General features: G+C 36.7%; 2 protein-coding genes and 1 long non-coding RNA gene across 4 annotated transcripts; 2 read left to right on the forward strand and 1 right to left on the reverse strand.

Annotated features, from left to right (window-relative positions):
• Positions 1–9,372: 9,372 nt before the first annotated feature.
• On the reverse strand, positions 9,373–12,140 carry LOC121736490 (gastrula zinc finger protein XlCGF7.1-like). Its single transcript, XM_042127712.1, has 5 exons — positions 12,083–12,140; positions 11,706–11,844; positions 11,460–11,557; positions 10,274–10,898; positions 9,373–9,523 (listed from the first exon to the last, which is right to left on the reverse strand). Exons 2-5 carry the CDS (start codon positions 11,836–11,838, stop codon positions 9,426–9,428), a joined length of 954 nt encoding a protein of 317 aa, XP_041983646.1. The 5' UTR covers positions 11,839–11,844; positions 12,083–12,140; the 3' UTR covers positions 9,373–9,425.
• A 1,928-nt stretch (positions 12,141–14,068) lies between these two features.
• Positions 14,069–18,177, forward strand: LOC121736491. Of its 2 annotated transcripts, none has more exons than XR_006037028.1 (5): positions 14,069–14,144; positions 14,227–14,344; positions 15,216–15,407; positions 15,759–15,885; positions 17,202–18,177. It is a non-coding gene; the product is annotated as an uncharacterized LOC121736491 (long non-coding RNA). The 2 variants fall into 2 exon arrangements; XR_006037027.1 differs by lacking the exon at positions 17,202–18,177 and adding an exon at positions 16,074–16,253.
• A 5,843-nt stretch (positions 18,178–24,020) lies between these two features.
• Positions 24,021–24,764, forward strand: LOC121736727. The gene has a single exon (XM_042128112.1). It carries the CDS (start codon positions 24,021–24,023, stop codon positions 24,762–24,764), a length of 744 nt encoding a protein of 247 aa, XP_041984046.1.
• The last annotated feature ends 1,102 nt before the right edge of the window (positions 24,765–25,866 follow it).

The following is a 25,866-nucleotide window of genomic DNA, read 5'->3' on the forward strand; positions in this document are numbered from 1 at the left end:
AAATTCCACCGTAACATACATACTTACATACATACAGAGCAAGTTAAATAAAAGCTTTTAAAAACTGCGACACGTGGTTTTGGCAGTCCTCTTGTGATGTCAACCTGACACTGCCTAAGAAATTCTGTAGCGACCGAAACAGATCTGAAGGTGCAAGGTAAGACTATACGGCGGATGCATTAATGCATCCGCCGTATAGTATACGGGAATTTGGCTGGGAGTTGTTAATTAACACCTCCCAGCCTAATTTCCGTAATTTTTGCTGAGTGGCTAAAGATGTGCGAGGTCTAGCGTTATCATGGTAAAAATCCACATCCTTTCCTGTTAATTAATTTCGATCGCTTTCTCTCAACTTCTTGCTTTAATCTCATCAGTTTTTCGCAGTACCTAGTCATTTATGACGTATAAAAAAAACTATAGTAGGCGGGGGCTATTTTTGTAGTCACTCGAGCGTCGTGGAGACTTAGTAGGTTTTGAACATTAGATAAAACTGATTAAAAAATAATAAGAGCGTTTTTAGGGTTCCGTAGCCAAATGGCAAAAAACGGAACCCTTATAGATTCGTCATGTCTGTCTGTCTGTCTGTCCGTCTGTATGACACAGCCACTTTTCTCCGAAACTATAAGAGCTATACTATTGAAACTTGGTAAGTATATGTAGTCTGTGAACCGCTTTAAGATTTTGATACAAAAATGGAGAAATTAAAAAAAATTTTAGGGGTCCCCATAGATACAACCGAAATACATAATTTTTTTTTTCATCTAACCTATGCGTGTGGGGTATCTATGGATAGGTCTTCAAAAAACAATATTAAGATTTCTAAAATTATTTTCTTATAATCTGAATAGTTTCCGAGAGACACTCTTCCAAAGTGGTAAAATGCGTGTGCCCCCCCCCTTTCTAACTTCTAAAGTAGGGGCACGATAAGTCTTAAAAAAATATATGATGAACATTACTACAAAAACTAGCAACGAAAATTGGTTCGAACGAGATCTAGCCAGTAGTTTTTAATATGTCATAAATTGTAAACCTTAATTTAACTTTCATTAAATCAACTGAAATATGTAAATAAATCAAAAACTTCTTAATTTCATGAAAATAAACCTTATTGCTGCTGCGGAACCCTTCATGGGCGAGTCCAACTCACACTTGGCCGGTTTTATTTTAGTGGTGGGTTCAGAAACTGCAGCCATTTTAAAGTTTTGAAAAAGAAAATATATTCAGAAAATTGCGTATTCAAGTCAGTTATAAATATATTTTAGACAGAAAGGACTAAATCATTTAGTTTAGTGCAAAATAAAATAACTGCGAAGCTTAGTTACAAAAATATGAAGCTTTACTTTTTTATATTTTAAAATGTACCTACAGGCTTACAAAACCTTTGAATCGTCAGTGCTTTATATGGAAACTTCTTTGGGGTACCTATATAGTGCCTATATACTAAACATCCAGTATCTTAATCTGACAGATCCAATGACATTTCAATGTAAAAAAAAAATAACCCACCACATGAGAAATCTGATTTCTATACCATGATAACTAGACACATGTCGGAAGCCTATACAAGCTTATTCTACTCCCGAAATCGCCTCTTCCCCTCCCCAACTACTACTTACTAGATCTCGTTGAAACGAATTTTGGTTGATAGTTTTTATTGTAATGTACATCATATATTTTTTTAGACTTATCATGTCGCTACTTTAGAAGTTAGAGGGAGGAGGGGGGGGGGGGGCACACACATTTTACCACTTTGGAATAGTCTCTCTCGCAAACTATTCAGGTTAGAAAAAATTTATATTGGAAACTTCAATATAATTTTTAAAAACATATCCATAGAATACGGAATACCCCACACGCATGGGTTAGATGAAAATATTTTTTTTTGTTGGTGAAAGGTTTACACTTTACCATTTATGACGTACACAAAAAACTACTTGCTAGATCTCGTTCAAACCAATTTTGGTTGGTAGTTTTTATAGTAATGTACATTGTACATCTTATAGTTTTTTGAGACTTATCATGCTCCTACTTTAAAAGTTAGAGTGGGGGGGACACACATTTTAACACTTTGGATGAGTCTCTCTCGCAAACTATTCAGGTTAGGAAAAAATTATATTAGAAACCTCAATATTATGATTTTTGAAGACTTATCCATAAATACCCCACACGCATAGGTTAGATGAAAAACATTTTTTTGTTTCAGTTGTACCTATGGGGACCCCTAAAATTTTTTATAATTTTTCAATTTTTGTATCAAAATCTTAATGCGGTTCACCAGACTACATCTACTTACCAGGTTTCAATAGTAGGTATAGCTCTCATAGTTTCGGAGAAAAGTGGCTGTGACATACGGACGGACGGACAGATAGACAGACAGACAGACATGACGAAGCTATAAGGGTTCCGTTTTTTGCCATTTGGCTACGGAACCCTAAAAAGATATCCAACTACTCGAAAAAGTTCAGAGACGAGCTACAAAGTTAGTCAGAGGCATTAGAGACCTAGAGTATGAAGAACGTAAGATGGGAGGCAGCCTTATTCAAAATACTTACTGGTTTAGACAATGTCTGATGGAATTGAGAATTTGTTCATCTTAAATGAAAATAATCATATTCGGGGACATCCACTAAAGATGATTATTTTCTTTCCTTGCCTAATAGAGTAGTTTCTGAGTGGAACAAGCTGCCTGCAAATGTACTAATGGCACGTACAGTAAATTCTCTAAAGAACAGACTGCAAACTTTAAATCGTATGATACACACGCATCAGCTTATAAGCTGCTAGTGTGCTTATTGATATAATAATAATAATTTTTCCGTCTGTCTGTCTGTCTGTCCGCGGTTTTGTTCAGAGACTATAGGACCTACAAAGCTGTAAAAAATAAGTCGATAAATTATGCTTTACATGATTTTATAAAAACTATTCTAATAAATCTAAACGATAAAAATACCATATGCGCGTTGTACATGGACCTATCAAAAGCCTTTGATTTTGTTGACCATAATATCCTATGATCCGACCGTAAAATTCTGCAGGAATCGTTTTTTTCGATCAAATATATTTAAAAATAATCTTTAGAACGTATAGAATGGATCAATGTTGGGTTGCCTTGTTAAAAGTCCTGCAGGATTTTACGGTCGGATCCAATACTATAAAATATTATTAGAAAAATTAGCCTCATACGGTGTTAGAGGAAATGTATTATAATTAATAAAATCGTCTCTTAGTAACAGAAAGCAGTGTACTCAGATTAAAAAAAGTATGTGATCTTAACCTCACGGAGACAGACTTTATATCACCAATTGTAGAAGTAGAAATTGGTGTTCCCCAGGGCCGTGTCCTAGCCCCAGTCTTGTTTTTAATCTATATTAATGACTTACCCAGATCAACTGACAAAAAAATGGTACTTTTTGCTGACGACAGCACAGTAATCTTAGCAGGAAAAAATTTAAGCAGTCTAGAAAGCGATATAATTATTTCCCTTGACAAAATTATTAATTGGCTTAAAAAGAACCACCTAAAAATAAACTTAGACAAAACACATTTAAAGTATTTTCAGAACAATTATTGTAAAAAAGATTGTATAAGGGCAGATATAGATTATATGAACTCTACCATTAAACAAGTGTCAGTTTCTAAGTTTCTAGGGATTTACGTAGACAGCCAACTAAATTGGAAAGAGCATTGTAATTATATTCGAGGAAAAATTAATAAATTATCATATGCCCTATACATGCTACAAAAGATTAGTGGCCTCACAACACTTAGAACGTCATATCTAGCGCAAGTCGAATAATTATTACGATACGAAGTGGTATTTTGGGGCAATTCTATTGACAAAGACCAAATATTTAAAGCTCAAAAGAAGTGCATAAGAGCAATATGTAAAATAAGAATGACCGACAGCTGTAAGACACACTTTATAAGTCTTAAATTATTAACATTCCCTTGCCTATATATTTTAGAAAGTATAACATTCATAAAATGTAATATATTACAAGAATTTGAGTTTTTTAAAAGTCACCGGAATAGCCACAAGATATGTCACCTTAGTAGCAAAACTGCGTTACTAAACAAGAGCTACCTAAGTATGGCGATCCGTATGTATAACAAGCTACCAAAAGATGTTTTAAAGATAAATAATATGCAACAATTTAAAAACAAAGTCAAGGCAATTTTGTTAAAAAAAGCTTATTACGATGTCAGAGAATTTTTAACAGATAATGCAATTATTGTGGAATAATAATCATCGGATGTACTTACTAAAATGAGTTAAATTTATTTAATATGTATTGTTTTTGACATAATATGAAGTGTAATAATAAATGATTTTATAATTCTATATAAAAAATCGTACAAAAAAATAAAATTTATACATTATTATTGATTAATATCATAATTTCGATATAAATTATAAATACACAATGAAATATTTTAGGTATTTTGCAATGTAATAATATATTATGTAATGTACTTTAACAATAATAATTAAATATATAATAATAGTAATATATAAATTACAATATTTGACATAGATACTCAATGAAATATTTTACCAGTAACTTTGTAGTAATATAATAATTTGCATGCCTCAGATTTTTATTTTTTTTTTATTTTATTTATTTATTGATACACAAAAATTAATATACAGTTAACAAATAACAGTGTTAAAAAGCCCATACTGGGCTTGTGCTAACACGGCCTCACGGGATATAATAAGGAACGCTACAATGGAAAAATTAAGTAACCTACGGCTAACATAATATCTTCTAGTACATATTTTATTACATAAGCATTCACCTGTTCATCACACTGCATTTCCATAGGTAAGGTACAAGTATTCTGTACCAAAGGTACAGAATACTTGTACCTTTTCCTATTCATACAACGCGTGCGCACGCTATGCGCCCGCAGTACGACTGTGCAGCTACGCGTTGCAATTTGCATTATAGGCATAGCTACTGCCTGTAAACAAGTCTCGACTCTCGTCGGTGTTGCGCCTGCTTATACAGGGCGATAGTAAATGTTACACATTATTAATTTATAAATTGGCTGTATGAATGCATCAATTTATGCTGAACACATAATGTTATAGTGGAGGTAATAACTAAATTTTTTTTATATAAAGTATTACCTACGTAAACACTCAAGATAGTGTGTTTTCATTATACGTTTAATATTAGTCTCGTTTAATTTATTTACAATATCTTTCGGTATTTCGTTATATAGTCTAGGAACAATATATTCTTTTGTTCTTTCTCCGTATTTGTTTGTACTTCCTATGGTGGCTACTTTTTTGTGTGTCATTTTTCGTAGATGTATTTTAGCCGTGACAGGTTTCATAATATTTTCTGCAAGAATTAGGTATTTAAATTTTGTATGTATTGGCAGTATTTTACAGTAACCAAACAGCTTATCGTAGTTATCTTTGTGTTTGTTTTTTATTTTTTTTGGGACAATTAGTTTTAATAGTCTTAGCTGTAGTGTATATATTCTATCTAAATAGCTTTTAAAAGTTCTACCATAACTTGTAAGTCCGTATGATATTATTGAGTCAGCTAATGCATTATATAGATTAATAAGAACATTGTAGGGCACTTTGTTCTTAATTGTATAAAACTTCGTTAGCAACAGTCTCAGTTTCTCACAAATGTGGTCGATATGCGAACCCCAGTTAAAATGATCATCTATCAGGACTCCAAGGTAATTTGCTGTATTAGTTTGTTCTATGTTTGGACAAGCACACGTCTGAGATCTCGCATGTAGGCACAGGTGATTGTGTGCTATAAGTTTAATAGATTGTGATATCGATTGTCGCTTATAGTTGATATGTATAAGTTTCGTTTTTTGGGCATTGAGTACTAATCCTGCATCGTGCGACCACATACTTAGCGCAGTAAAATCCTCTTGTAACTTTTGTAATGCTAAATCAAGGTTTTTATCGGAGATAACGAGACATGTATCATCCGCATATTTGTAGATAGTACAGTGTTTGATGACTTTCTCAAGGTCATTTACATAAGACAAATAATGCACTGGCCCTATTACCGAGCCTTGAGCTGTACCAATTGTAACTCCGATCTTACTACTCATTGTATTGCCTATTTTAACAGTGTAATGACGTCCTTTTAGATAGTTTTTACACCAACTTTTCAATTGACCTCTTATGCCCATGCTGTCGAGTTTTTTTATTAGAAGTTTATGTTTTATTGTGTCGAAAGCTTTGCTAAAATCAATCAAAACAATTATGACATGTTCTTTTTTATTTAATTTACTATTAACTTCATCAGAGAATTGTGATAATAATTGTGTTGTACTTTTTTTAGGTCTAAAACCAAATTGTTTGTTTGTTAGTATGTTATGTTTATCATAGTAATTAAGTATGAGTTTGCATATGTATTTCTCAAAAATTTTATCTAAAATTGGTAGTATAGTGATGGGCCTATAATTCTCATAACTGTCTGATTTTCCCTTTTTATATATGGGCCTTACTATCCCTGTTTTAAGTTCAGATGGATATATTCCTTTGTTTACGCTGCAGTTAATTAGATTCGCTATCGCTCCGCATAGATGTTCGCTAGCAAGTTTGATGTCAATTGTACGGATACCGTCTATGCCAGGGCTTTTGTTTATGTCTATATTCTTAATGATTTTACTGACCGTAAATGCAGTAGCTTTTTTGAAATAAATTGATTTGTCAATATAATTTGAGTAGCTGTCCTCATTAAGGAGGGGTTTGTTACATTTTGGAACTACTACATCGACTGAGTTGCGAAATGAATTTGCAAAGCCATCTACAACCATATGTTCCGTGTTTTTATTGATATTGAATGATTTATATATTGTCCTTTCTATTGTGTCTTTTGTCCTGCCCATCATATCGTTCAGTATTTGCCATAATTTTCTGGGGTTATTTTTATTATTTAATATTTGTGTATTACAATATTTGTTCTTAGATTTTCTTATCATTTTATTTAATTTATTCCTTTCATGATTATATTCTGACCTAAGTATTCTATTAGTGGGATCTTTTTTACATTTTATATACATCTTATTTAATTCGTTGCATCTATCCTTTATTTTACGTGTGACCCATTTTTCTTTATTTCTCCTAGATTGTGTGTTGATTTTAATAGTTTTGGTAGATTTTTTATACGCATCTATAAAAGCCTGTTTTATGAAGTTATATATTTCCTCAGGACATTTCATTGAATTTGTTAATTCCCAGTTTATTAGTTTTAACTGTTCATTAACGTTTTTTGTGTCAATAGTTGTGATATTTTTTACAACACTCTGTATAGGCGGTAAGCCCGATAACGCTATACAAATGGCTCGATGGTCCGCCAGTACAGTACCGAGCGCTGCGGTGTGAAGATCCTCTCTGTAGTTTCTGACAAATATATGATCAATACAAGATTGAGTTATTTTCCCGTTGTATTCTTCAATTCTTGTGTTGTCAGAAATACCACAGAGAAGACCTGCCCCCGAGAGCATGCTTAGGTACCTGTCTTTTATGCTATTTTCAGATTTTAAGTCTATATTAATGTCGCCTATGAGTATGAAGTTTTTAATCGTGTGGTATTTTTTAAGTATACGTGACAATTCAGTGCTCAAAAACAAGTGACTACTTTTACAAGGTGGTTTATACAGTGCACACAATGTTAATTTATAGTTATTTGATGTAGTAATTGTTCCTATGATATTTTCGCAGTACAAAGTGCTATATGTGTTAATCTTTATATTATGTTTTTGTTGTACATATATAATAACGCCGCCCCCTCGTTGGTTTTTTCTTAATTTTGTGTGCATTGTATATCCTCGCAGCTGGAACATTGAGCTTACACTATCTGAGATATTTGGTTCTGTAATAACAATGACATCTATTTTATTTCTAAAGTCATTTATGTAGCATTCTAATTTAGAATTTTTTTTTATCATTGATCTTATATTAATATGTATACAAACAAAATTAAAACAGTTATTTGGTAAGTATGACAAGAAGTCAGCTATATTAGTGCAATTGAAAATCTCTTTTACATTTTGTTCCGGATTATCCATTAGTAAAAGTAGCAAAATTTGGTTACATAATTATTTAATTTAGGTTAGTAACATAATTTAGGGTAATTTTTTGAGGTCTTCCTCAAACCTGATAACATAAATTTTACTGTTCTCATCCTTTCGCACCATTATCTTGCAGTCTTGATTAGCCCATATGAATTTATATTTTTCGTTCAGCATTGTTTTTGCTTGATAAAGAAGAGTCTTATTGTAGGGGGTGAGCGAATGTCTTATATAAATCTTAACATTGTCCTCATTGCCAATACTAACATCTTCTTTGAAGTCCCTCAATGTCGGACGTACTTTACGTCCAGCTTGAACCCATTTATTTGCATCAGCATGATTTTTGAGCTTTATTAAAAGAACGGAGTTGGGTTTACCAAGCTTTTGTTGCCTTTTTGCAGACTTAATCTGGCCATTGTCCATGTCTAGTTTCTTGGCCAGGTTATGAGTGATACTTTGTAAGTTTTCATCTTGCTTGTACGGTATACCAGCTACCTCGATGTGGTTGTGTAGCATCTTCTGTTCTAACTCGCTATATTTTTGTTCTACCGCCATTAGATTATTTTGTAAGCTTTTATTGCTGTTGGTTAGGTGTTCATTTTTACGTTCTAAGAACTTTACTCTTTCTTTTGTTTCTTCCAATTCCTCATAAAATTCATCTATTTTGTTACTACAAAATTCAATTGCGGTTTGCAGCTCGTGTAATTGTTTTTTAACCGCCCTTTCAATTTCAACGGCTATGTTGTCAAGAATCTTTTTTACCTCTATGGGATATAAATTCCTGCGTTTGTCTGTGGTATTTTCGGTAACTTCTTCCTCTTGCTCATCTTCTTCGGGCACATATAGTGAGGACCGTCGCGGCGTTATGGTTTTGCATCCTTCACAAACCCATTCTAAGTTATCCGATGCTCGAATAGCGGCAACTTGTTTGTTGGTTAGATTGGCACATTCCGCCGTCGCATGCACTATATTACCGCATTTGCTGCACTCAAGTCCTGGTATTTTTTTAGTGACACTTTTATTACATTTTTCACATTTAGACAATTTAGGTGGCATTTCGAAAGTAGGTTTCTTATAGTAGCGATTTAGTACACGACTTGCTTTGATAGATAGATAGGCTACAATAAGTTTCACCTCCTGTATTATAATTTGTAACATGTTTTTACCTACTTGTTCTTCAAATAAATGATTTGATTTGTAATTTGGCATGAATGCACATTTAATGATGCGACCCCACAAACTTGAGGTTAAGCTTCTACTGACCCCCCTAACGTATCCCAAAAATAAAATTGCGTCCTCTAATAAATGCAATATTCGGTCCTAAAATTGTAACATTTCAATGGACCAGAAGAGATATCCAGGCTTTACGGCTTCTCACGATTATGAATTAGCAAGTGTGCTTGTAAGTTACCTTTGCTTCTAAATTTCTTTTGACATATATCGCAGTTATATGGTTTCTCACCAGTATGAATCAACAAGTGTTGTTGTAATTTGCTTTTTCTTACAAATCTCTTTTGACATATATCACAGTGATGTGGTTTCTCGCCAGTATGAGTCAGCAAGTGGTGTTGTAGGGAACCTTTTCTTGAAAATTTCTTTTGACAAATGTTGCAGTCAAATGCTTTCTCACCAGTATGAATTACTATATGTGTTTCTAAGTTACCACGTGATATGAATTTCTTATTGCATATATCGCAGTTAAATAGTTTTTCACCAGTATGATATCGCATATGTTGTTTTAAGTAGGCTTTTGATGTGAATTTATTTTTACAAATTTCACAGGTAAATAGTTTCTCAGCAGAATGCCTTTTTATATGATTTCTCAAATATACTTTATCTCCGAACTTTTTCAAACAAATATCACAGCTAAACGGTTTTTCACCAGTATGTGTCCGGATGTGTTTTATTAATGTGCTTTTAATCGGAAACATTTTTAAGCAAACAAAACAGCTTAGTGGTTCCTTATGACTCTCGTACTGTGCCTTTTTATCCTCATTTTTTATGCTCTGTTCACCAGCGCACTTCCCCTTGGCCCCAACATGTTCTTCTGTGGTTGTGTGCTGCGTGGTGGGACTTTGGCGTACATACTTGTCAATGACACTTTGACCCAATTTAACTGACTTCTTACCAGTGTGAATTACTAAGTGTGATTTTAAGTTACAGCGGAATGGGAATTTCTTTTGACATATATCACAGGTATATGGTTTCTCACCAGTATGAAGGAATACATGTTTTTTTAAGTCCCCTCTTGTTAAGAATTTCTTTTGACATATGTCACAGCTATGTACTTTCTCACCAGTATGAATTAGCATGTGTAATTTTGAGGCGCTTTTTGTTCCAAATTTCTTTTGGCATATATCACAGTTATATGGTTTCCTACCAGTATGAATTAGCAAGTGTTGATTTAAGTTGTGTTTTTGTCCGAATTTCTTTTGACAAATATTGCAGTTAAAAGGTTTCTCACCAGTATGAATTACTAAATGATTTTGTAATGCACTGCGTGATGTGAATTTCTGTTTACACATATCGCATTCAAATAGTTTTTCACCAGTATGATATCGTATATGCATTTTTAAGTAGCTTTCCGATTTGAATTTTTTTTTACAAATTTCACAGGTAAATAGTTTCTCAGCAGTATGTGTCCTGATGTGCCTTAGAAACTTGCTTTTAGTCGGAAGCATTTTTAAGCAAACATCACAGATGAGTTGTTCCTTGTGACTCTTGTACTGTGCCTTTTTGTCCTCATTTTCTATGCTCTGTTCACCAGCGCACTTCCCCTTGTCCCCAACATGTTCGTCTGTGGCTGTGTGCTGCGTGGTGGGACTTTGGCGTACATACTTGTCAATGACACTTTGACCCAATTTAACTGACTTCTTACCAGTGTGAATTACTGAGTGTGCATTTAAGTTACAGCGGAATGGGAATTTCTTTTGACATATATCACAGGTATATGGTTTCTCACCAGTATGAAGGAATAAATGTTTTTTTAAGTCCCCTCTTGTTAAAAATTTCTTTTGACATATGTCACAGTTATGAGCTTTTACGCCAGTATAAATTAACATGTGTTTTTTTATGGCGCTTTTTGATATGAAGTTCTTTTGGCATTTATCGCAGTTATATGGTTTCTCACCAGTATGAATTAGCAAGTGTTGATTTAAGTTGTATGTTTTTTTTAATTTCTTTTGACAAATATTGCAGTTAAAAGGGTCCTTATGACTCTTGTACTCTGCCTTTTTATCCTCATTTTCTACGGTCTGTTCACCAGCGCACTTCTCCTTGTCCCCAACATGTTTATCTGTGGCTGTGTGCTGCGTGGTAGAACTTTGGTGGACATACTTGTCAATGACACTTAAGTCTTGCCAAGTATCAATGCTCAATGATTCATGTTTGCAAACAGCATCACTATCTGACTCATCATCATCTTCAAATTCTAACACGGGTGCATAATCTTCTCCATACATATTTGTATTTTCTACACTTTGTTCTTCAATGATTGCTATAAAAAATTACAAACTTAAAAACCAATCATTATACAATACATTATACTTAATTTCACAATGTTAAAAGGGGCAGAATGGTTAAGTAGCTAACAGAACATTACAAATGAACAGAACACTACAAAAGTAGTATATAGTATACATTACCATCTTCATTGTATTGTTCAGTCTTTATATCTAGCTCCTCTTTTACATTATCTGCGGTAGGAGGTGTTGTGGAAATATTTTTCTTCTTATAGATTGATAATTCTAACAAATATCCAATTGCTCCAATGTCCATATCATTCTATAAAATATAATTGTATGTAAACTATATGAGTTACACAAAAATTATTTTTATCAAAAATTAATAACTTAAGCACAAACGAAAGTATGTTGTTCCATTAAACGCGCGAACCTTATACTTTGACCAACGGACGAGTTACGGCCGGAGCCTCCGAATATTAATTAAACTGCCGCTTGGAGGGTCAGAAAACTGTACATTAGCACCACGAGCATTAGCATTAATTTGTTTACGTACCTACCTTATAATTTGCCAGTTGCTCATAAAAGTAATGCAGATCCGTTCTATAAATGCATAGACGTGGCCAGTGTTGCCAGACGGCCAACTCGGTTTCTCCCCAAGTGTTCCCCGAAATTCCCCCCAAAATTCGGGATTTCAAGAAAAATCCCCCCACAAATTATAAAAGAAATTTATTGTTCATTATGAATGGGAATTTCACAAATGGATACGATGAATGTACACTATTTCTGCAATAGCGTCCAATCTTTACAGAATCAGCATCCTCGCGAGCTCCTTGATCATTTTTATGGTTCCGTAAGTCGTAACCTAAGGGTAAAAACGGGACCATAGTACTTAGATTTCGCCGTCTGTTCCCAGATTTTTTCCTCAAAAAATCCCCCCAAAAAATTGTTCCCCCCAATTTTCCCCCCATCACCTAAAAAAACCCCCAAATTTGGGGGGATTCCCCCCAATCTGGCATCACTGGACGTGGCATAGACCAAAGAGATTTTTTTTTTTTGTTAATTCGTCCCGGTCGGGACAGGCAAAGGGAGCGTTGCCCATACAGCCATTTCTATGTTTTCTCTATTTAATGAATGATAGTGAAGGCCGAAGCCAATTCTTTTATATTAACCATCTGAAATAGAGTTTTCATCAGGCCGAAGCCAATTCTTTGATATAAATAATATGAATAATATGTTTTTCATCAGGCCGAAGCCATTTCTCATGTTTTGATAGTATTGTTTTTTTTTTTTTAATACTGTCCCTTCTTCTTCTTCTTCTTTTTTATTTATGGCTCCTTTGTGAGTTGCCAGTATCAGGGTGTTTTGGCAAAGACTTTACTTTATGAGATGGCTTTATGAAGAAACAAGGTTACGGTATGATGATACGCGTACGATGACTGTTGAAAAATCTAGGGTTAGTCCTATACACCTTACAATTTAATACTGTTAGTATAAATGTATGAACATAAAGTTTCAACTAAGGGAGTATTTACAGAGGACAGAACTGAAGTAAAATTGATAGGGCGAGGAATAGTAGGGGGAAGGAAATCGTATAAGGAAGGTTGGTATCTTGGGCAAGAGAAAAAAATATGGTCTAGAGTGCCCTCTTCTAGGCCGCATTCACATAAGGAGCTATCTCGGATCCTAATCTTTGCTAAGAAAACAGGCGTGCAGCAGTGTCCTAGCCTCATGCGACAAATTGACATTGTCCCTTCTTCAATTTGACATATTGTCGTCATTGGTCATTGTCTTCATTGTCTTGACGTGGTCTTGACTCTTGACAGATGCCTAAAAAGGCTAAAAAGTCTGATAATATACAGTTCAAAGTTATGTACATTAAATAATATTTTATTACTAAAACTAAGAAAAACGAGATGAAAAGCAAATATAAAAGAGAATTATTTACAACCACAAAGTACAACTCGGGCGAATTAACATGACACCTGGTTCAATTGACGTTTCTCTTAAGTACTGAGTGCAAAAAAAGTTTTTTTATTTTAAGTTATTTAAAAAAAAAATTACGTTACCGGAACTAGTTATTTTTATAGGGCTACACTAACCACAGTATTAACCAAGTACGAGTTGGACTCGCCCAAGGGTTCCCCAGCAGGAATACGAGGTTTATGGATGCGTCCGATAATTTGTATCTAGCTTCATATTAATATATTCCGTGAGTAGCTAATTCATACCACAGACGCACGGCAATGTTCAAACGTTAATACGAATAACAAAAACTTAACAAATTTAACGTTCAAACGTAACAACTAACAAATAACACAACAAAACTCAACAAAAATCCAAAAACAATAACCATTAACTACTAACAAATAACTCCGAAACGCAAACTCAATAACACACGTGTAACGGTAACAGATATAATATGCTAACGCTACTGGACGCGTACGACGAGAGCGGGGTGCTGCGCGGGGAAGCGAGGGAGGGGTAAAATTTAAGCCAGGTGTCAAGTTAACTCGCCCGAGTTGTACTTATATATAATTAGGAAATTTACAACACATAACCGTTACAGAGAACTATCTCTGTGTTACTATATACAATCTCAAGGTATATAGGTAATGACTGGTGAGTACCTATTTAATTATATATCACCAATGGTAGAAAGGACGTACTCATATATTGGCTTATAACAATCGGGTGTTTTCAGAAGCTGCTGAAGGGAGTGCGGGATGGCTTCAGCAGTTTTAAAGATATCCATCAAGTGATTAATAAAAATAAATCTTTGAAGAGTAAAACTGTTACAAGTAAAGAAAATGTGATCCAAGGTTTGTTCAGAATGATTACAGTAATTACAAATGGGTGAAGACAATATATTCAATCTATGAAGATGAGCATTAAATCGACAGTGACCAAGTCTAAGACGGCAAATAGTAGAATAAAATTTCCTGTCATGAAATGAAACACCTTTAGTAAACCATGGGACTGACAACTCCTGTTTAATCTTAGAATACCATTTTCCTTTGGTTTCCATGGTCTGTTTCCAAAAATTTGTAAATTCGATTTTAAAGGTTTCTTTTATTTTGACTAAAACGTCAGATTCTGGAAGACATATGTTTTTAATACAATGCTCCTGAGAACAAATAGTTATAGCTCTTGCTAAAAAATCGGCTTGTTCATTTCCCTTAACACCAATATGTGACGGTGACCAGACTAAAACTATATTTTTTTTGTTTAATGTTGTTAATTTTGTATATTTTTCTCTAATATCATGGATAATATAGTTAGTTGTAGCACAAAATTTGGGGTTATTTAAGTTTTGAAAAACGCTAAGACTATCGGACACTATAATCCATTTATCATAAACTTGAGTTTCAATATACTCTAATGCAGACAAAACTGCTAAACACTCAGCAGTAAAAATACTTGTTAAATTTGGAAGCCTAATACCATATCCTTTCTTATCCTGTTTAATATATATGGCTGCTGATACCGCCTCAGAAGTCTTTGAACCATCAGTATAGACTTGTTGATAACCAACTAGGTTACTTAGTAAAAGATAGACATCTTCTTTGCACTTCAAAGAATTATCAATTACAATTTTTAGTGGAAAATATTTAGAGCTAAATGTGCTCATATAGCAAGGCCATAAGTCACTTTCATATAAGTTATAGTCTTGCTTTATTTTTATAATTTCAGGTAGGTAATGTAATAAAATAGAGGAAGAATAACCACTCTGCAATTTTACAAGAAGAGGATGATTTTTAATGGATGAAATTCTCAACAAAAACCTGTATATTAAATATTTAAAGCGAATTTTCAAAGGAGGGATGTTACATTCAACCTGCATTGATATTATGGGTGTGGAACACATCGCACCAAGCACAATCCGTAAGCACCTATTTTGAACTTTATCTAGTCTATCAACAAAATGTGGAATAGAAGCAAAGCATACATAACCATATTCAAAATGGCTTCTTACAATAGCCTTGTAAAGAATTAATAAAATTTTTGGATCAGCTCCCCAATATGTGCCTGCTAAAGACTTTAATATATTGCAAGCCTTTAAAGCCCTGTTTGCTAAGTAATCAATATATTTATTAAATTTGAAGGAGTTCTGAAAAATCACACCTAAGAATCTAACAGTTTTGTCAACTGCTAACTTACTATCTCCATATTGTAGGACAATGTTTGTTGTTTTGCTAGGTTTTTTTGAAAAAACTAAAACTTTGCTTTTTTCAGAGCTGATGTCCAAGCCCAGATCATCATAATAGGCCTTAAGGCCGAGGAGAGCAACTCTGAGATTTTCAATAGCTGCAGACAACTTGTCTGCAGTACAATATATAGTTAAGTCATCTACAAACTGTAGGTTAGTAATGTTTTGACCTAAGACAATATTTAACTTATGTATATACAAAATAAATAGTAAAGGACTGAGAATTCCACCTTGACTTATTCCTTTGTAGGAATACCTTGGACCAATCAGTTTATTTTCAAATTTCACATATAATTTACGACCACTAAGAAAATGATACACCCAATTTACCAATTTTTCAGGTAATTGTAAAGAAGTTAAAATAGTTGAAAGTTTTTCCAAATTGACATTATTATATGCGCCAACAACATCAAAGAAAATACCAACCAATATTGAATTACAAGACAGAGCATTGTGAATGTCCAAACAAAAATGACTCAAGCTCTCTCTAGCCGAACGGCCACGCCGAAAACCGAACTGATTTCTAGGTAAAATATGATTTCTTTCTATAAAAAATTCCAATCGCTGTTTAATAAGCTGTTCAAATATTTTGCCAACACAAGAACTTAAAGTTATAGGTCTATATGAATCTGCAACATTTATATCCTTTCCGGGTTTTAATATTGGAACGAGACAATCTGTTTTCCACTGTTCAGGAATCATGGAATGGCACCACAATGAATTTAATAGATTAAGGAACAACTTCATATTTTTGGTGTCTAACAATTTAAACATTTTGTAAGATAAACAATCTAGACCACAAGCAGAATCTTTACGACATTTTATGGCTGCTTTCAGCTCTACAAATGTAAAACTATCTACTAAAAAAGAATTTGGAGATGTTGTCACATTGGAATTACTGTTCTTATAATTATTTGGTACTGTATCTGGAATTTATTTAAAAACTGTAATATCCATTCACTATCAATGAAACTACTTCTAGGTGTATAACTTCGGTTGAATTTTTTAATTTTCATCCAAATTTGGCTCATAGGAGTTAATCTACTAACAGATTTACAAAAGTTTTCTCAAGAAAGCCTTCGCTCTTGTTTCAATACGCGTTTTTTATGCGCCTGAAGACGCTTAAATTCGACAAAAGTTTCAATACAAGAATTCGCTTTAAACCGCGCATAGGCTTGACGACAATCATGTACAGCCTTGGAACATTTTTCATTCCACCATACTAATGGAATTTTAACTTTTTTTTTAACGTCACTACAGGCAGAACTTTGAGAAACAGAATTAGCAGTTGGGGTGCAGAACTTAGGCTTATTCAAACCGTTGATAAATGTGCCACATTTATCAACAGTTTGAATTATAAGCGCACAGAATCTATTATAACTGTCGATTAAATCGCATGTTTCAATTTGAAATTTTTTTAATTTCTGATTAACAGTTTTTTCATACAAATCCCAATTTACTGTTTTCAGATTCGTGTGAAGAGGAAAACTTTCAAATGTCTGTGACAAGTTACTATGGGGAGAGAATGATGGAGAAAGATTCAATGTTGTCAGAGTTGGTAAATGATAACTACCTAACGAGTCTGAAGAAACTTGCCATTCCCAAAATAATGCTAACGACGCCGAAACAAAAGTCAAATCTAGTGCATTTGGCTTCCATCTATGCGACCCTACAGTGGTTGGACGTCCATCATTCAAGAGAACCAAATCATTCTCATCAGCGACATCAACAATATCTCTCCCTCGCGCGTCAACTTTGCCGCAACCCCATAAAGTATGATGCGCGTTAAAGTCTCCAGCCAAAATTATCGGTTTCGGAATAGTCTGTATTAAATCATTAAATTTTTTCTTATTAAATTCAGGAGTACAGCTTCCTGGGCTGTAAAAACTTACAATCGAAATTTGTTTCTGAAAAATTTGAATCTGAACAACAATATTTTGTAAAGAATCATCATAAAATGTATTAATTCTGTTATAGACTATAGTGTTATGAATTAATATGGCTACTCCATTGTGATTATTACCACAGTCATTTCTCACAATAGAATATCCTTTCATGTTAAATGTGATATGTGGTTTGAGCCACGTTTCACTAATTATACAAATGTGGATGGAATTATCTAATAGAAATTTTTGTAGTTCATATTTATTACTTGGCAAGCTTTGACTGTTCCATTGCATAATATTTACTTGGGCAGAGAATGTGAAAGATTGTTATTTTTTTCTTTTATAGTTTCTTTTATTGTTTCTGAAAGAAGCTGTGAGTTTATGCTTGCATTTTGAGTCTTGTTCAGAGTAATAGCTTTAATTAAACATTCTGTGAGTAACGTAAGTGCGTTTTTATTTGAGAGAAGTACATTTAATAAGTCTTTACTATTTGTGTTTTCATTCAATGAAGGGAAATTTTGTAATTTATTATTAAAAAGGTCTGCATATGATGTAGTTGCATACTTTTTTTATTTTCTTCTATTTTCATTTTTTTAACTCTACATTCTCCAGATATAGATAAATGGCTACCTTTGCAATGTACGCAAACAGCTTTATCTGGGCTTTGAGTACAGTTTTTATAATTGTGAGCCTCGGCACATATCGAGCAACGCTCTGCATTCTTACAAAACTTTGCTAAATGTCCGTATCTTAAACATTTATAACACTGTTTCACTGGTGGAATATATGTCGTAACAGGAAATCGCCACATATTTATTAAAACATATTCAGGTAATGATGTAGAGCACGAAAATGTAATTGCCACTGATTGCGTTGGTTGCAGCTCAAAGCTGTTGTTAACCTTAGCTTTTCTCATTATTCTACGTACACATATTACCCTTTTTGTACTACTCGAAATTGCTTTATAAATTTTTTGATTGGACATTTCGGTCGGTACGGAGCTGATGACACCAGTCAACTCCGTGCTACCAGCTGGAATGCTTGCTTTTAAATTTTGGTCTCGTAAAAAAGTAATATTTTCAAGAAATGCGTTAGCTAAGTTCGGCCGATTAAAATAGACTCCAACTTTGAATTTATTAATTTTTCTCAAGAAAGATATTCCCTTAATCGATTGTTGGAAAATACGACTTAAACCCATGAGGTCGCGAGTACCTATAGGAGTTTCACCTGTGCTTTCCACGAAGACTACAAATTCAAATCCAGCTGCGCTGTCCTCTGGATAGCGACGGCTGTAATCATTTACTCTATAAGGAGCATATTTGCTAAATTCCTCTGTGGGCTCAGACTGTTCAGAGCTACTCGACTCAGCCTGATCATCCACCGGACTAGATGGTATTGGTCTCTTCTTCTTCCGTTTGGACGGCCGCTGAGACATCGCGGCGCGCCTGGTCCCGTGAAGGGACTATTATATAATTAAAAAACTTACCAACAATACGAAGAAATAATTATATACAATTAAAAAATATATACAATACGACAAATATCCTACAATTATGCAACTTTTTACAATAAAAATCAAATTAAATTTTCAGTGCTGAAAAATTTTCTACTTTTCCCGCCACTCCCGAAAATCACCTAGACCAAAGAGAATATAAATTATAATCACTACGCATAGACTTATAATTTATACTGCCACTTTTTAATTTCTTCACTTTCTTGACAGATCACAGACTATAAGCAATATCGGTTCGGTTATGTTCAATTTAAACATAGCCGACGGGGGTTTTTGGAAGAATGTGAAAGAGTGATGTTGTGTTTTTTATATTATTTTCCTAAAATTGTGTTATCTGGGGTTTTAATGTGTAATATTGGTAGGATATTAACCATTAAATATTCGTTATCGTGCACAAGTGTAGGAAAGTAATGTAATAACCAGAAACGTGCTCTTTTGTGTTCCCTCCAAAACTCCATCAAAAGTTTCAGTAAAGCGTCCTACCACTTTACTGAATTGACCGACTTGACTTCTTGACTGTATTGACTTTATACTTAGACTTTGACTAGACTTTAGACCTGACTGACCTGACGATATTATAGAAAAAATTGTATAAAGAATATTGTTTTCCCGCCATAATATTATACTCGACACTGGCCATGGTTATAGCCGAAGTGCCATTATATGAAAAAAAAAAAAAAACAGCCGACACGAAACGTCAAACCTGTCAAACATTTTACGCGCGCTTTTTTTTTAAATTCCAAAATATTCGCATTCGCATTCGCGAATGTTGAAGATAAATATTCGCAATCGCATTCGCATTCGCGAATCTGAAAAATCCAACATTCGTTACATCACTAGTAGGGAATAGGCGGTGGAAAAGCAAAATAAGTACGGAATTTAGGATTTTGGATCTAGTTGGGAAGTTTCACTAGGGCCGTGGTCGTGGGCGTAATTTTTAGCGCATTCGCTGCAAAACATAGTTATTGCGCATGTCCAAATCATGTCATGCCAAACCAGTGCGAGAGCCATGCTTCGGCACGAATGGGCCGTCTCGACCGGAGAAATACCACGCTCTCACAGAAAACCGGCGTGAAACAGCGCTTGCGCTGTGTTTCACCGAGTGAGTGAGTTCTTCTTCTTCTTCTTCTTTTAAAAATGGCCGCCTCGGTGAGTTGCCAATGTCAGAGTGGCTTAAAGGACTTTGCTCTATGTAGCGAAGGTCCTGGTGAAGTAACAAGACGTGTACGGTTACAAAACAAAATTACATATTTACAGGAGTTGATTGATCTTGTAGCAGTACCTACGTTCGTTCGCCAATGAAACAAAGAAAACAACGCGATCTGAAAAGAACGCACGCCGTCTTTGTATACGTTCGTTATAGAAGTTGAAACACAGAAGAAAATCGCTCTGCAAAGAACGTACGTTCGCAATGACGAGAGAAACTGTCCGTGTAATAATACCGGACATGAACCGGCCTTGAAAAAGGCATTTTTCTAATAAGAATTCTTCGCAACAACACTACGCGTCTTCACATCGAAGTTACGTCGAGCGAGGGATCTTCGCAGCGTGGCTACGGTCTTCATGGCGTTTGCAGAGCTTCCATCTTCACAAAATGGCGGCACTACAATTATGACCGGCACGGCGGCGACCGGCAGCGAGACGTCGTCTGTATGGAATGCGCGCGCGGACTGAATTCGCGGCCCGCGAGAGCCCATATTTATACTCGGGCGATGCCAGCGCCGCGAGCCGCGGCGCGGCCAGTTTCTCGCGCGGCAATCATAATTGCTTTGTAAATATTTCTTATTCAATTTTTTTCCCTTTCTAATTTTTGTAAATGTTTTTATCCCTTTCTGTACATCTCTTTCTAATTGTAATAGCCAATCACAATCAATCTTTTAACCTTTGTACATTTTGTAATAATAATAATTAACTCATTTTTTTTGTATATAAGCAGCGCATTTTTGTAAATAAATCACTTCAGTTCACCACAGTAAATCGAGTTTTACTCTTTACTCCTCCGACCTCTAGTGAACTCTTAGAGAGACCAACCGGTCCTCTAAACTGGTGACCCCGTGAACAACAAGCAACCTCTGCAAGAAGAAACTCTGCCCGAAGAAAATCCAGTAACCTTCAAGACGAAACTCTGCCCGGGAAATCTCTGCTCAACAAAGTTCTGCTCGACGACGCTACACCACGAAACGCTGCACGACGAAACGCTGCTCGGACGAAACACTGCACGACGAATCGCTGCCCGAAATACCACTGAAGAAAAATGGAACCCAGAGGCGAATCCCTGCCCGAAACCTCGGCACTCACCAGCAACCCGGCGACGTCACCGTCATCGCAGGAAATCACCGGCATCGCACTTTCGATGCGAATTCCGCCATTCTGGAGAGACAAACCCAGGCTCTGGTTCGTCACCTTCGAGGCAGCCACCAGCAGCCTACAGAAAAACCAAAGCCAGCTCTCCCAGATGGTCATCGCTCGTCTAGAAAAAGAGGACATCGAACAGATCGCCGACCTACTGTACAACCCGCCAGAGACGAGCGAGTACCAAGCACTGAAGGACCGACTCATCTCCGCATACGAAGAATCCGACAGTCGGCAATTCCAAACGCTGCTGTCGGACATGGAATTGGGAGACCAAAAACCGTCACAACTACTACGACGAATGCGAAACCTGGCTCGCAACAAGGTCCCCGATTCCACCCTACAACTCATGTGGGCCAATCTCCTCCCGACAAATATTCGCTCCGTCCTGGCCATCAGTGAAACTTTCCAGTCGAAGACCACACTCGACGAACAAGCTGCGCTAGCCGACAAGATCATCGAGCAGTCACATGTAAATAATGTAAATAGCATCTCATCGACTCATCGTGTAAATAATTCATCATCAACATCATCGAACGTCGAGTGCCTGCTCATCGAAGAAATCCGCAAGCTGTCACTAGAAGTCGCCGAGTTAAAAAAACAACAATACAACAACAATAATTATAGAAGAGAAAATTACTATCAACGCTCAAGGTCAAGACATCGATCGACATCAAGATTCCGGCAACGATCGACATCGCGTCCTCGGTCTACATCACCATCGCCATTCTGTTACTACCACAACAGATTCGGCAAGGAAGCAAGAAAATGTACACAACCGTGTACGTTCAACACGACGGAAAACTAGACAGAACGTTGGCAGCGGCGGAATCCGGCGTTCACAATAAACAATACCGCCTATTCGTCACGGACAAGACTACGAATCTCACTTTTTTGGTAGACACGGGTGCAAACATATCCGTCATACCGAAAAAGAAAGGCCTCCATCTCCAGCCGCTACCTTTTCAACTGTACGCCGCCAACAACACCGTCATCCCGACATACGGCGAGAAGACATTAGAACTTAACATCGGACTTCGCCGACCATACAAATGGAAGTTCATTATCGCCGCAGTCTCGAAGCCAATCCTCGGTGCCGACTTCCTTCAACACCACGAACTCATAGTCGACCTGAAAAATAGAAGACTCATCGACGGGAGAACCAGTCTACATATTAACGCTCCTGGACGCTACACGGACGTACCTACTGTCCGTAGTGTCGACAGCACGCAGGCGTACCACGACATACTAGAAGACTTCCCCGGCATCACGAGATTGACAGCGATGAATATTACACCGAAACACAGCGTCGAACACTTCATCGAGACGTCTGGGCCACCGCTACATTGTCGCGCCCGACCGCTACAGCCACATCGCTACAATCAAGTGAAAAAAGAATTCGAAAATATGATGCAACAAGGTCTCTGTCGCCCCAGCAAGAGCGCCTGGTCTTCTCCGCTTCACATCGTACCGAAAAAAAGGGTGTGCGGCGACTACCGACGACTCAACGCAGTAACAAAGCCCGACCGCTACCCTATTCCCCGACTACGAGACTTCACCTTCCAACTCGCCGGAAAAACTATTTTCTCGACGATCGACTTAAACCGAGCCTACCAGCAATTACCAGTCCATGAAGAGGATATAGAGAAGACAGCAATCATCACACCATTCGGTTTATTCGAATTCCCGAGAATGTGTCCCGGCCTTAGGAACGCAGGCCAGACATTTCAACGTTTTATACACGAAATACTGCAAGGCTACGACTTCGTCTTCTCGTTCATCGACGACTTGTTGATCGCATCCAGCAGCGAAGAAGAACATCGCCAACATCTGCGGTGTGTTCTTCAACGCCTAGAAGAAAACGGAATCACGATAAACCCAGCCAAATGTGTACTCGGAAAACAAGAAGTAAAATTCCTCGGCTTCACCGTAAACAGCGACGGAATCAAGCCGCCACAAGATAAACTACAAGCCATCGAAGATTTTCCGCTACCGAAGAACATAGAAGAATTACGACGTTTTCTCGGCATGCTAAACTTCTACCGAGACAGCATTCCGAACGCCGCTACTATTCAAGCCCCGCTACACGCATACCTACATAATGCGAAAAAGCGAGACAAGACACCGATCGAGTGGAACGAGACATCAAAAGAAGCATTCACGGCATGCAAAAATAGCATCAAAAACGCTGTTTTGCTCGCCCACCCGAATCACAAAGCACCGATCGCTATTTTCTCCGACGCCTCGGACACCGCAGCGGGAGCTGTAATACAACAATTCAACAATAACAAATGGCAACCACTCGGCTACTTCTCGAAGAAATTTACAACAGCGCAAACGAAGTACAGCACCTACGATCGCGAACTTCAACCGTCGCAAGAGTATTTTACGAGCAATGGATAGCGAGATTCGGGTGTCCGACTACAATAACAACCGATCAAGGACGCCAGTTCGAGAGTCAGCTGTTCGTCAACCTAACTCGATGTATGGGTATCAAAAAAACTCGTACAACGCCTTATCACCCGCAATCTAACGGCATGATCGAACGCTGGCATCGAAGTCTCAAGAATTCACTGAAAACAAGACTCATCAACAGTAATACATCGTGGATCGACGAGCTACCTACAGTTTTACTCGGACTACGCGCCGCCATACGAGAGGACACCGGAGTCAGCGCCGCCGAATTAACCTACGGTCGTAACTTACGATTACCGGCCGACTTCTTCGAAACAACATCATCATCGAGCTTAGATCATACCTACATCGAGCAACTACGAAAAAACATCAACTCTCTCAAGCCGAAAAACAATGTACAGCGCCACGGTAATCAACGCAACATCTTCATACATCGTGATCTACTTACGTGCGAATACGTATTTTTACGTAACGACGCCGTAAGGAAACCACTTCAAACACCGTACGACGGGCCGTACAAAGTTCTTCGACGAGAAGAAAAATACTTCGTAATACAACTACCCGATCGCACAGCAACAGTATCCATCGATCGTTTGAAGCCCGCCTACATACTGAGTGAAGATTACCTCGGCGAGTCAACGAGCAATGTACACTCACCGGTAATTCTCAACTTACCTAATACCAATTTACCTGTTACCTTACCTTCACATAACAATAATTTACCTCAAAATACCTCATTACCTTTACCTGTTACCTCACAACCATTACCAAGTGCAACAGCGATCAAGCAGAAGACACCAGCAAGTCCAGTACAGAAGACAACAAGAACGGGCCGTGCCGTCAGACTGCCGGTACGCTTCGCTTGAGGGGGAGCACTGTAGCAGTACCTACGTTCGTTCGCCAATGAAACAAAGAAAACAACGCGCTCTGAAAAGAACGCACGCCGTCTTTGTATACGTTCGTTATAGAAGTTGAAACACAGAAGAAAATCGCTCTGCAAAGAACGTACGTTCGCAATGACGAGAGAAACTGTCCGTGTAATAATACCGGACATGAACCGGCCTTGAAAAAGGCATTTTTCTAATAAGAATTCTTCGCAACAACACTACGCGTCTTCACATCGAAGTTACGTCGAGCGAGGGATCTTCGCAGCGTGGCTACGGTCTTCATGGCGTTTGCAGAGCTTCCATCTTCACAAAATGGCGGCACTACAATTATTACCGGCACGGCGGCGACCGGCAGCGAGACGTCGTCTGTATGGAATGCGCGCGCGGACTGAATTCGCGGCCCGCGAGAGCCCATATTTATACTCGGGCGATGCCAGCGCCGCGAGGCGCGGCGCGGCCAGTTTCTCGCGCGGCAATCATAATTGCTTTGTAAATATTTCTTATTCAATTTTTTTCCCTTTCTAATTTTTGTAAATGTTTTTATCCCTTTCTGTACATCTCTTTCTAATTGTAATAGCCAATCACAATCAATCTTTTAACCTTTGTACATTTTGTAATAATAATAATTAACTCATTTTTTTGTATATAAGCAGCGCATTTTTGTAAATAAATCACTTCAGTTCACCACAGTAAATCGAGTTTTACTCTTTACTCCTCCGACCTCTAGTGAACTCTTAGAGAGACCAACCGGTCCTCTAAAATCTAAAACAAACACAAACACAAATGTTAGTAGAGACATCATGTACACAAAATCTCAATAAAAGGGGTATTTACTTATGTAAATTTTAAATCGGTTTTATCTTATGATAAAACCGATTTAAAATTTATAGGGCGAGGAATGGAATTGGGAAGACAATCATATAAGGACAATTGGTTTCTAGGACAAGAAAAGAAGATGTGATCTAAGGTACCCTCATCTAGACCACATTCGCAGAGAGAATGATCCTTGACCCTAATTTTAGCAAGGAACACTGGTGAGCAACAATGACCAAGTCTAACACGGCAGATTGTCGAGCATATT

The sequence above is a fragment of the Aricia agestis genome, chromosome 19 (assembly GCF_905147365.1).
Source record: "Aricia agestis chromosome 19, ilAriAges1.1, whole genome shotgun sequence".
NCBI classification, from domain to species: Eukaryota; Metazoa; Arthropoda; class Insecta; order Lepidoptera; family Lycaenidae; genus Aricia; species Aricia agestis.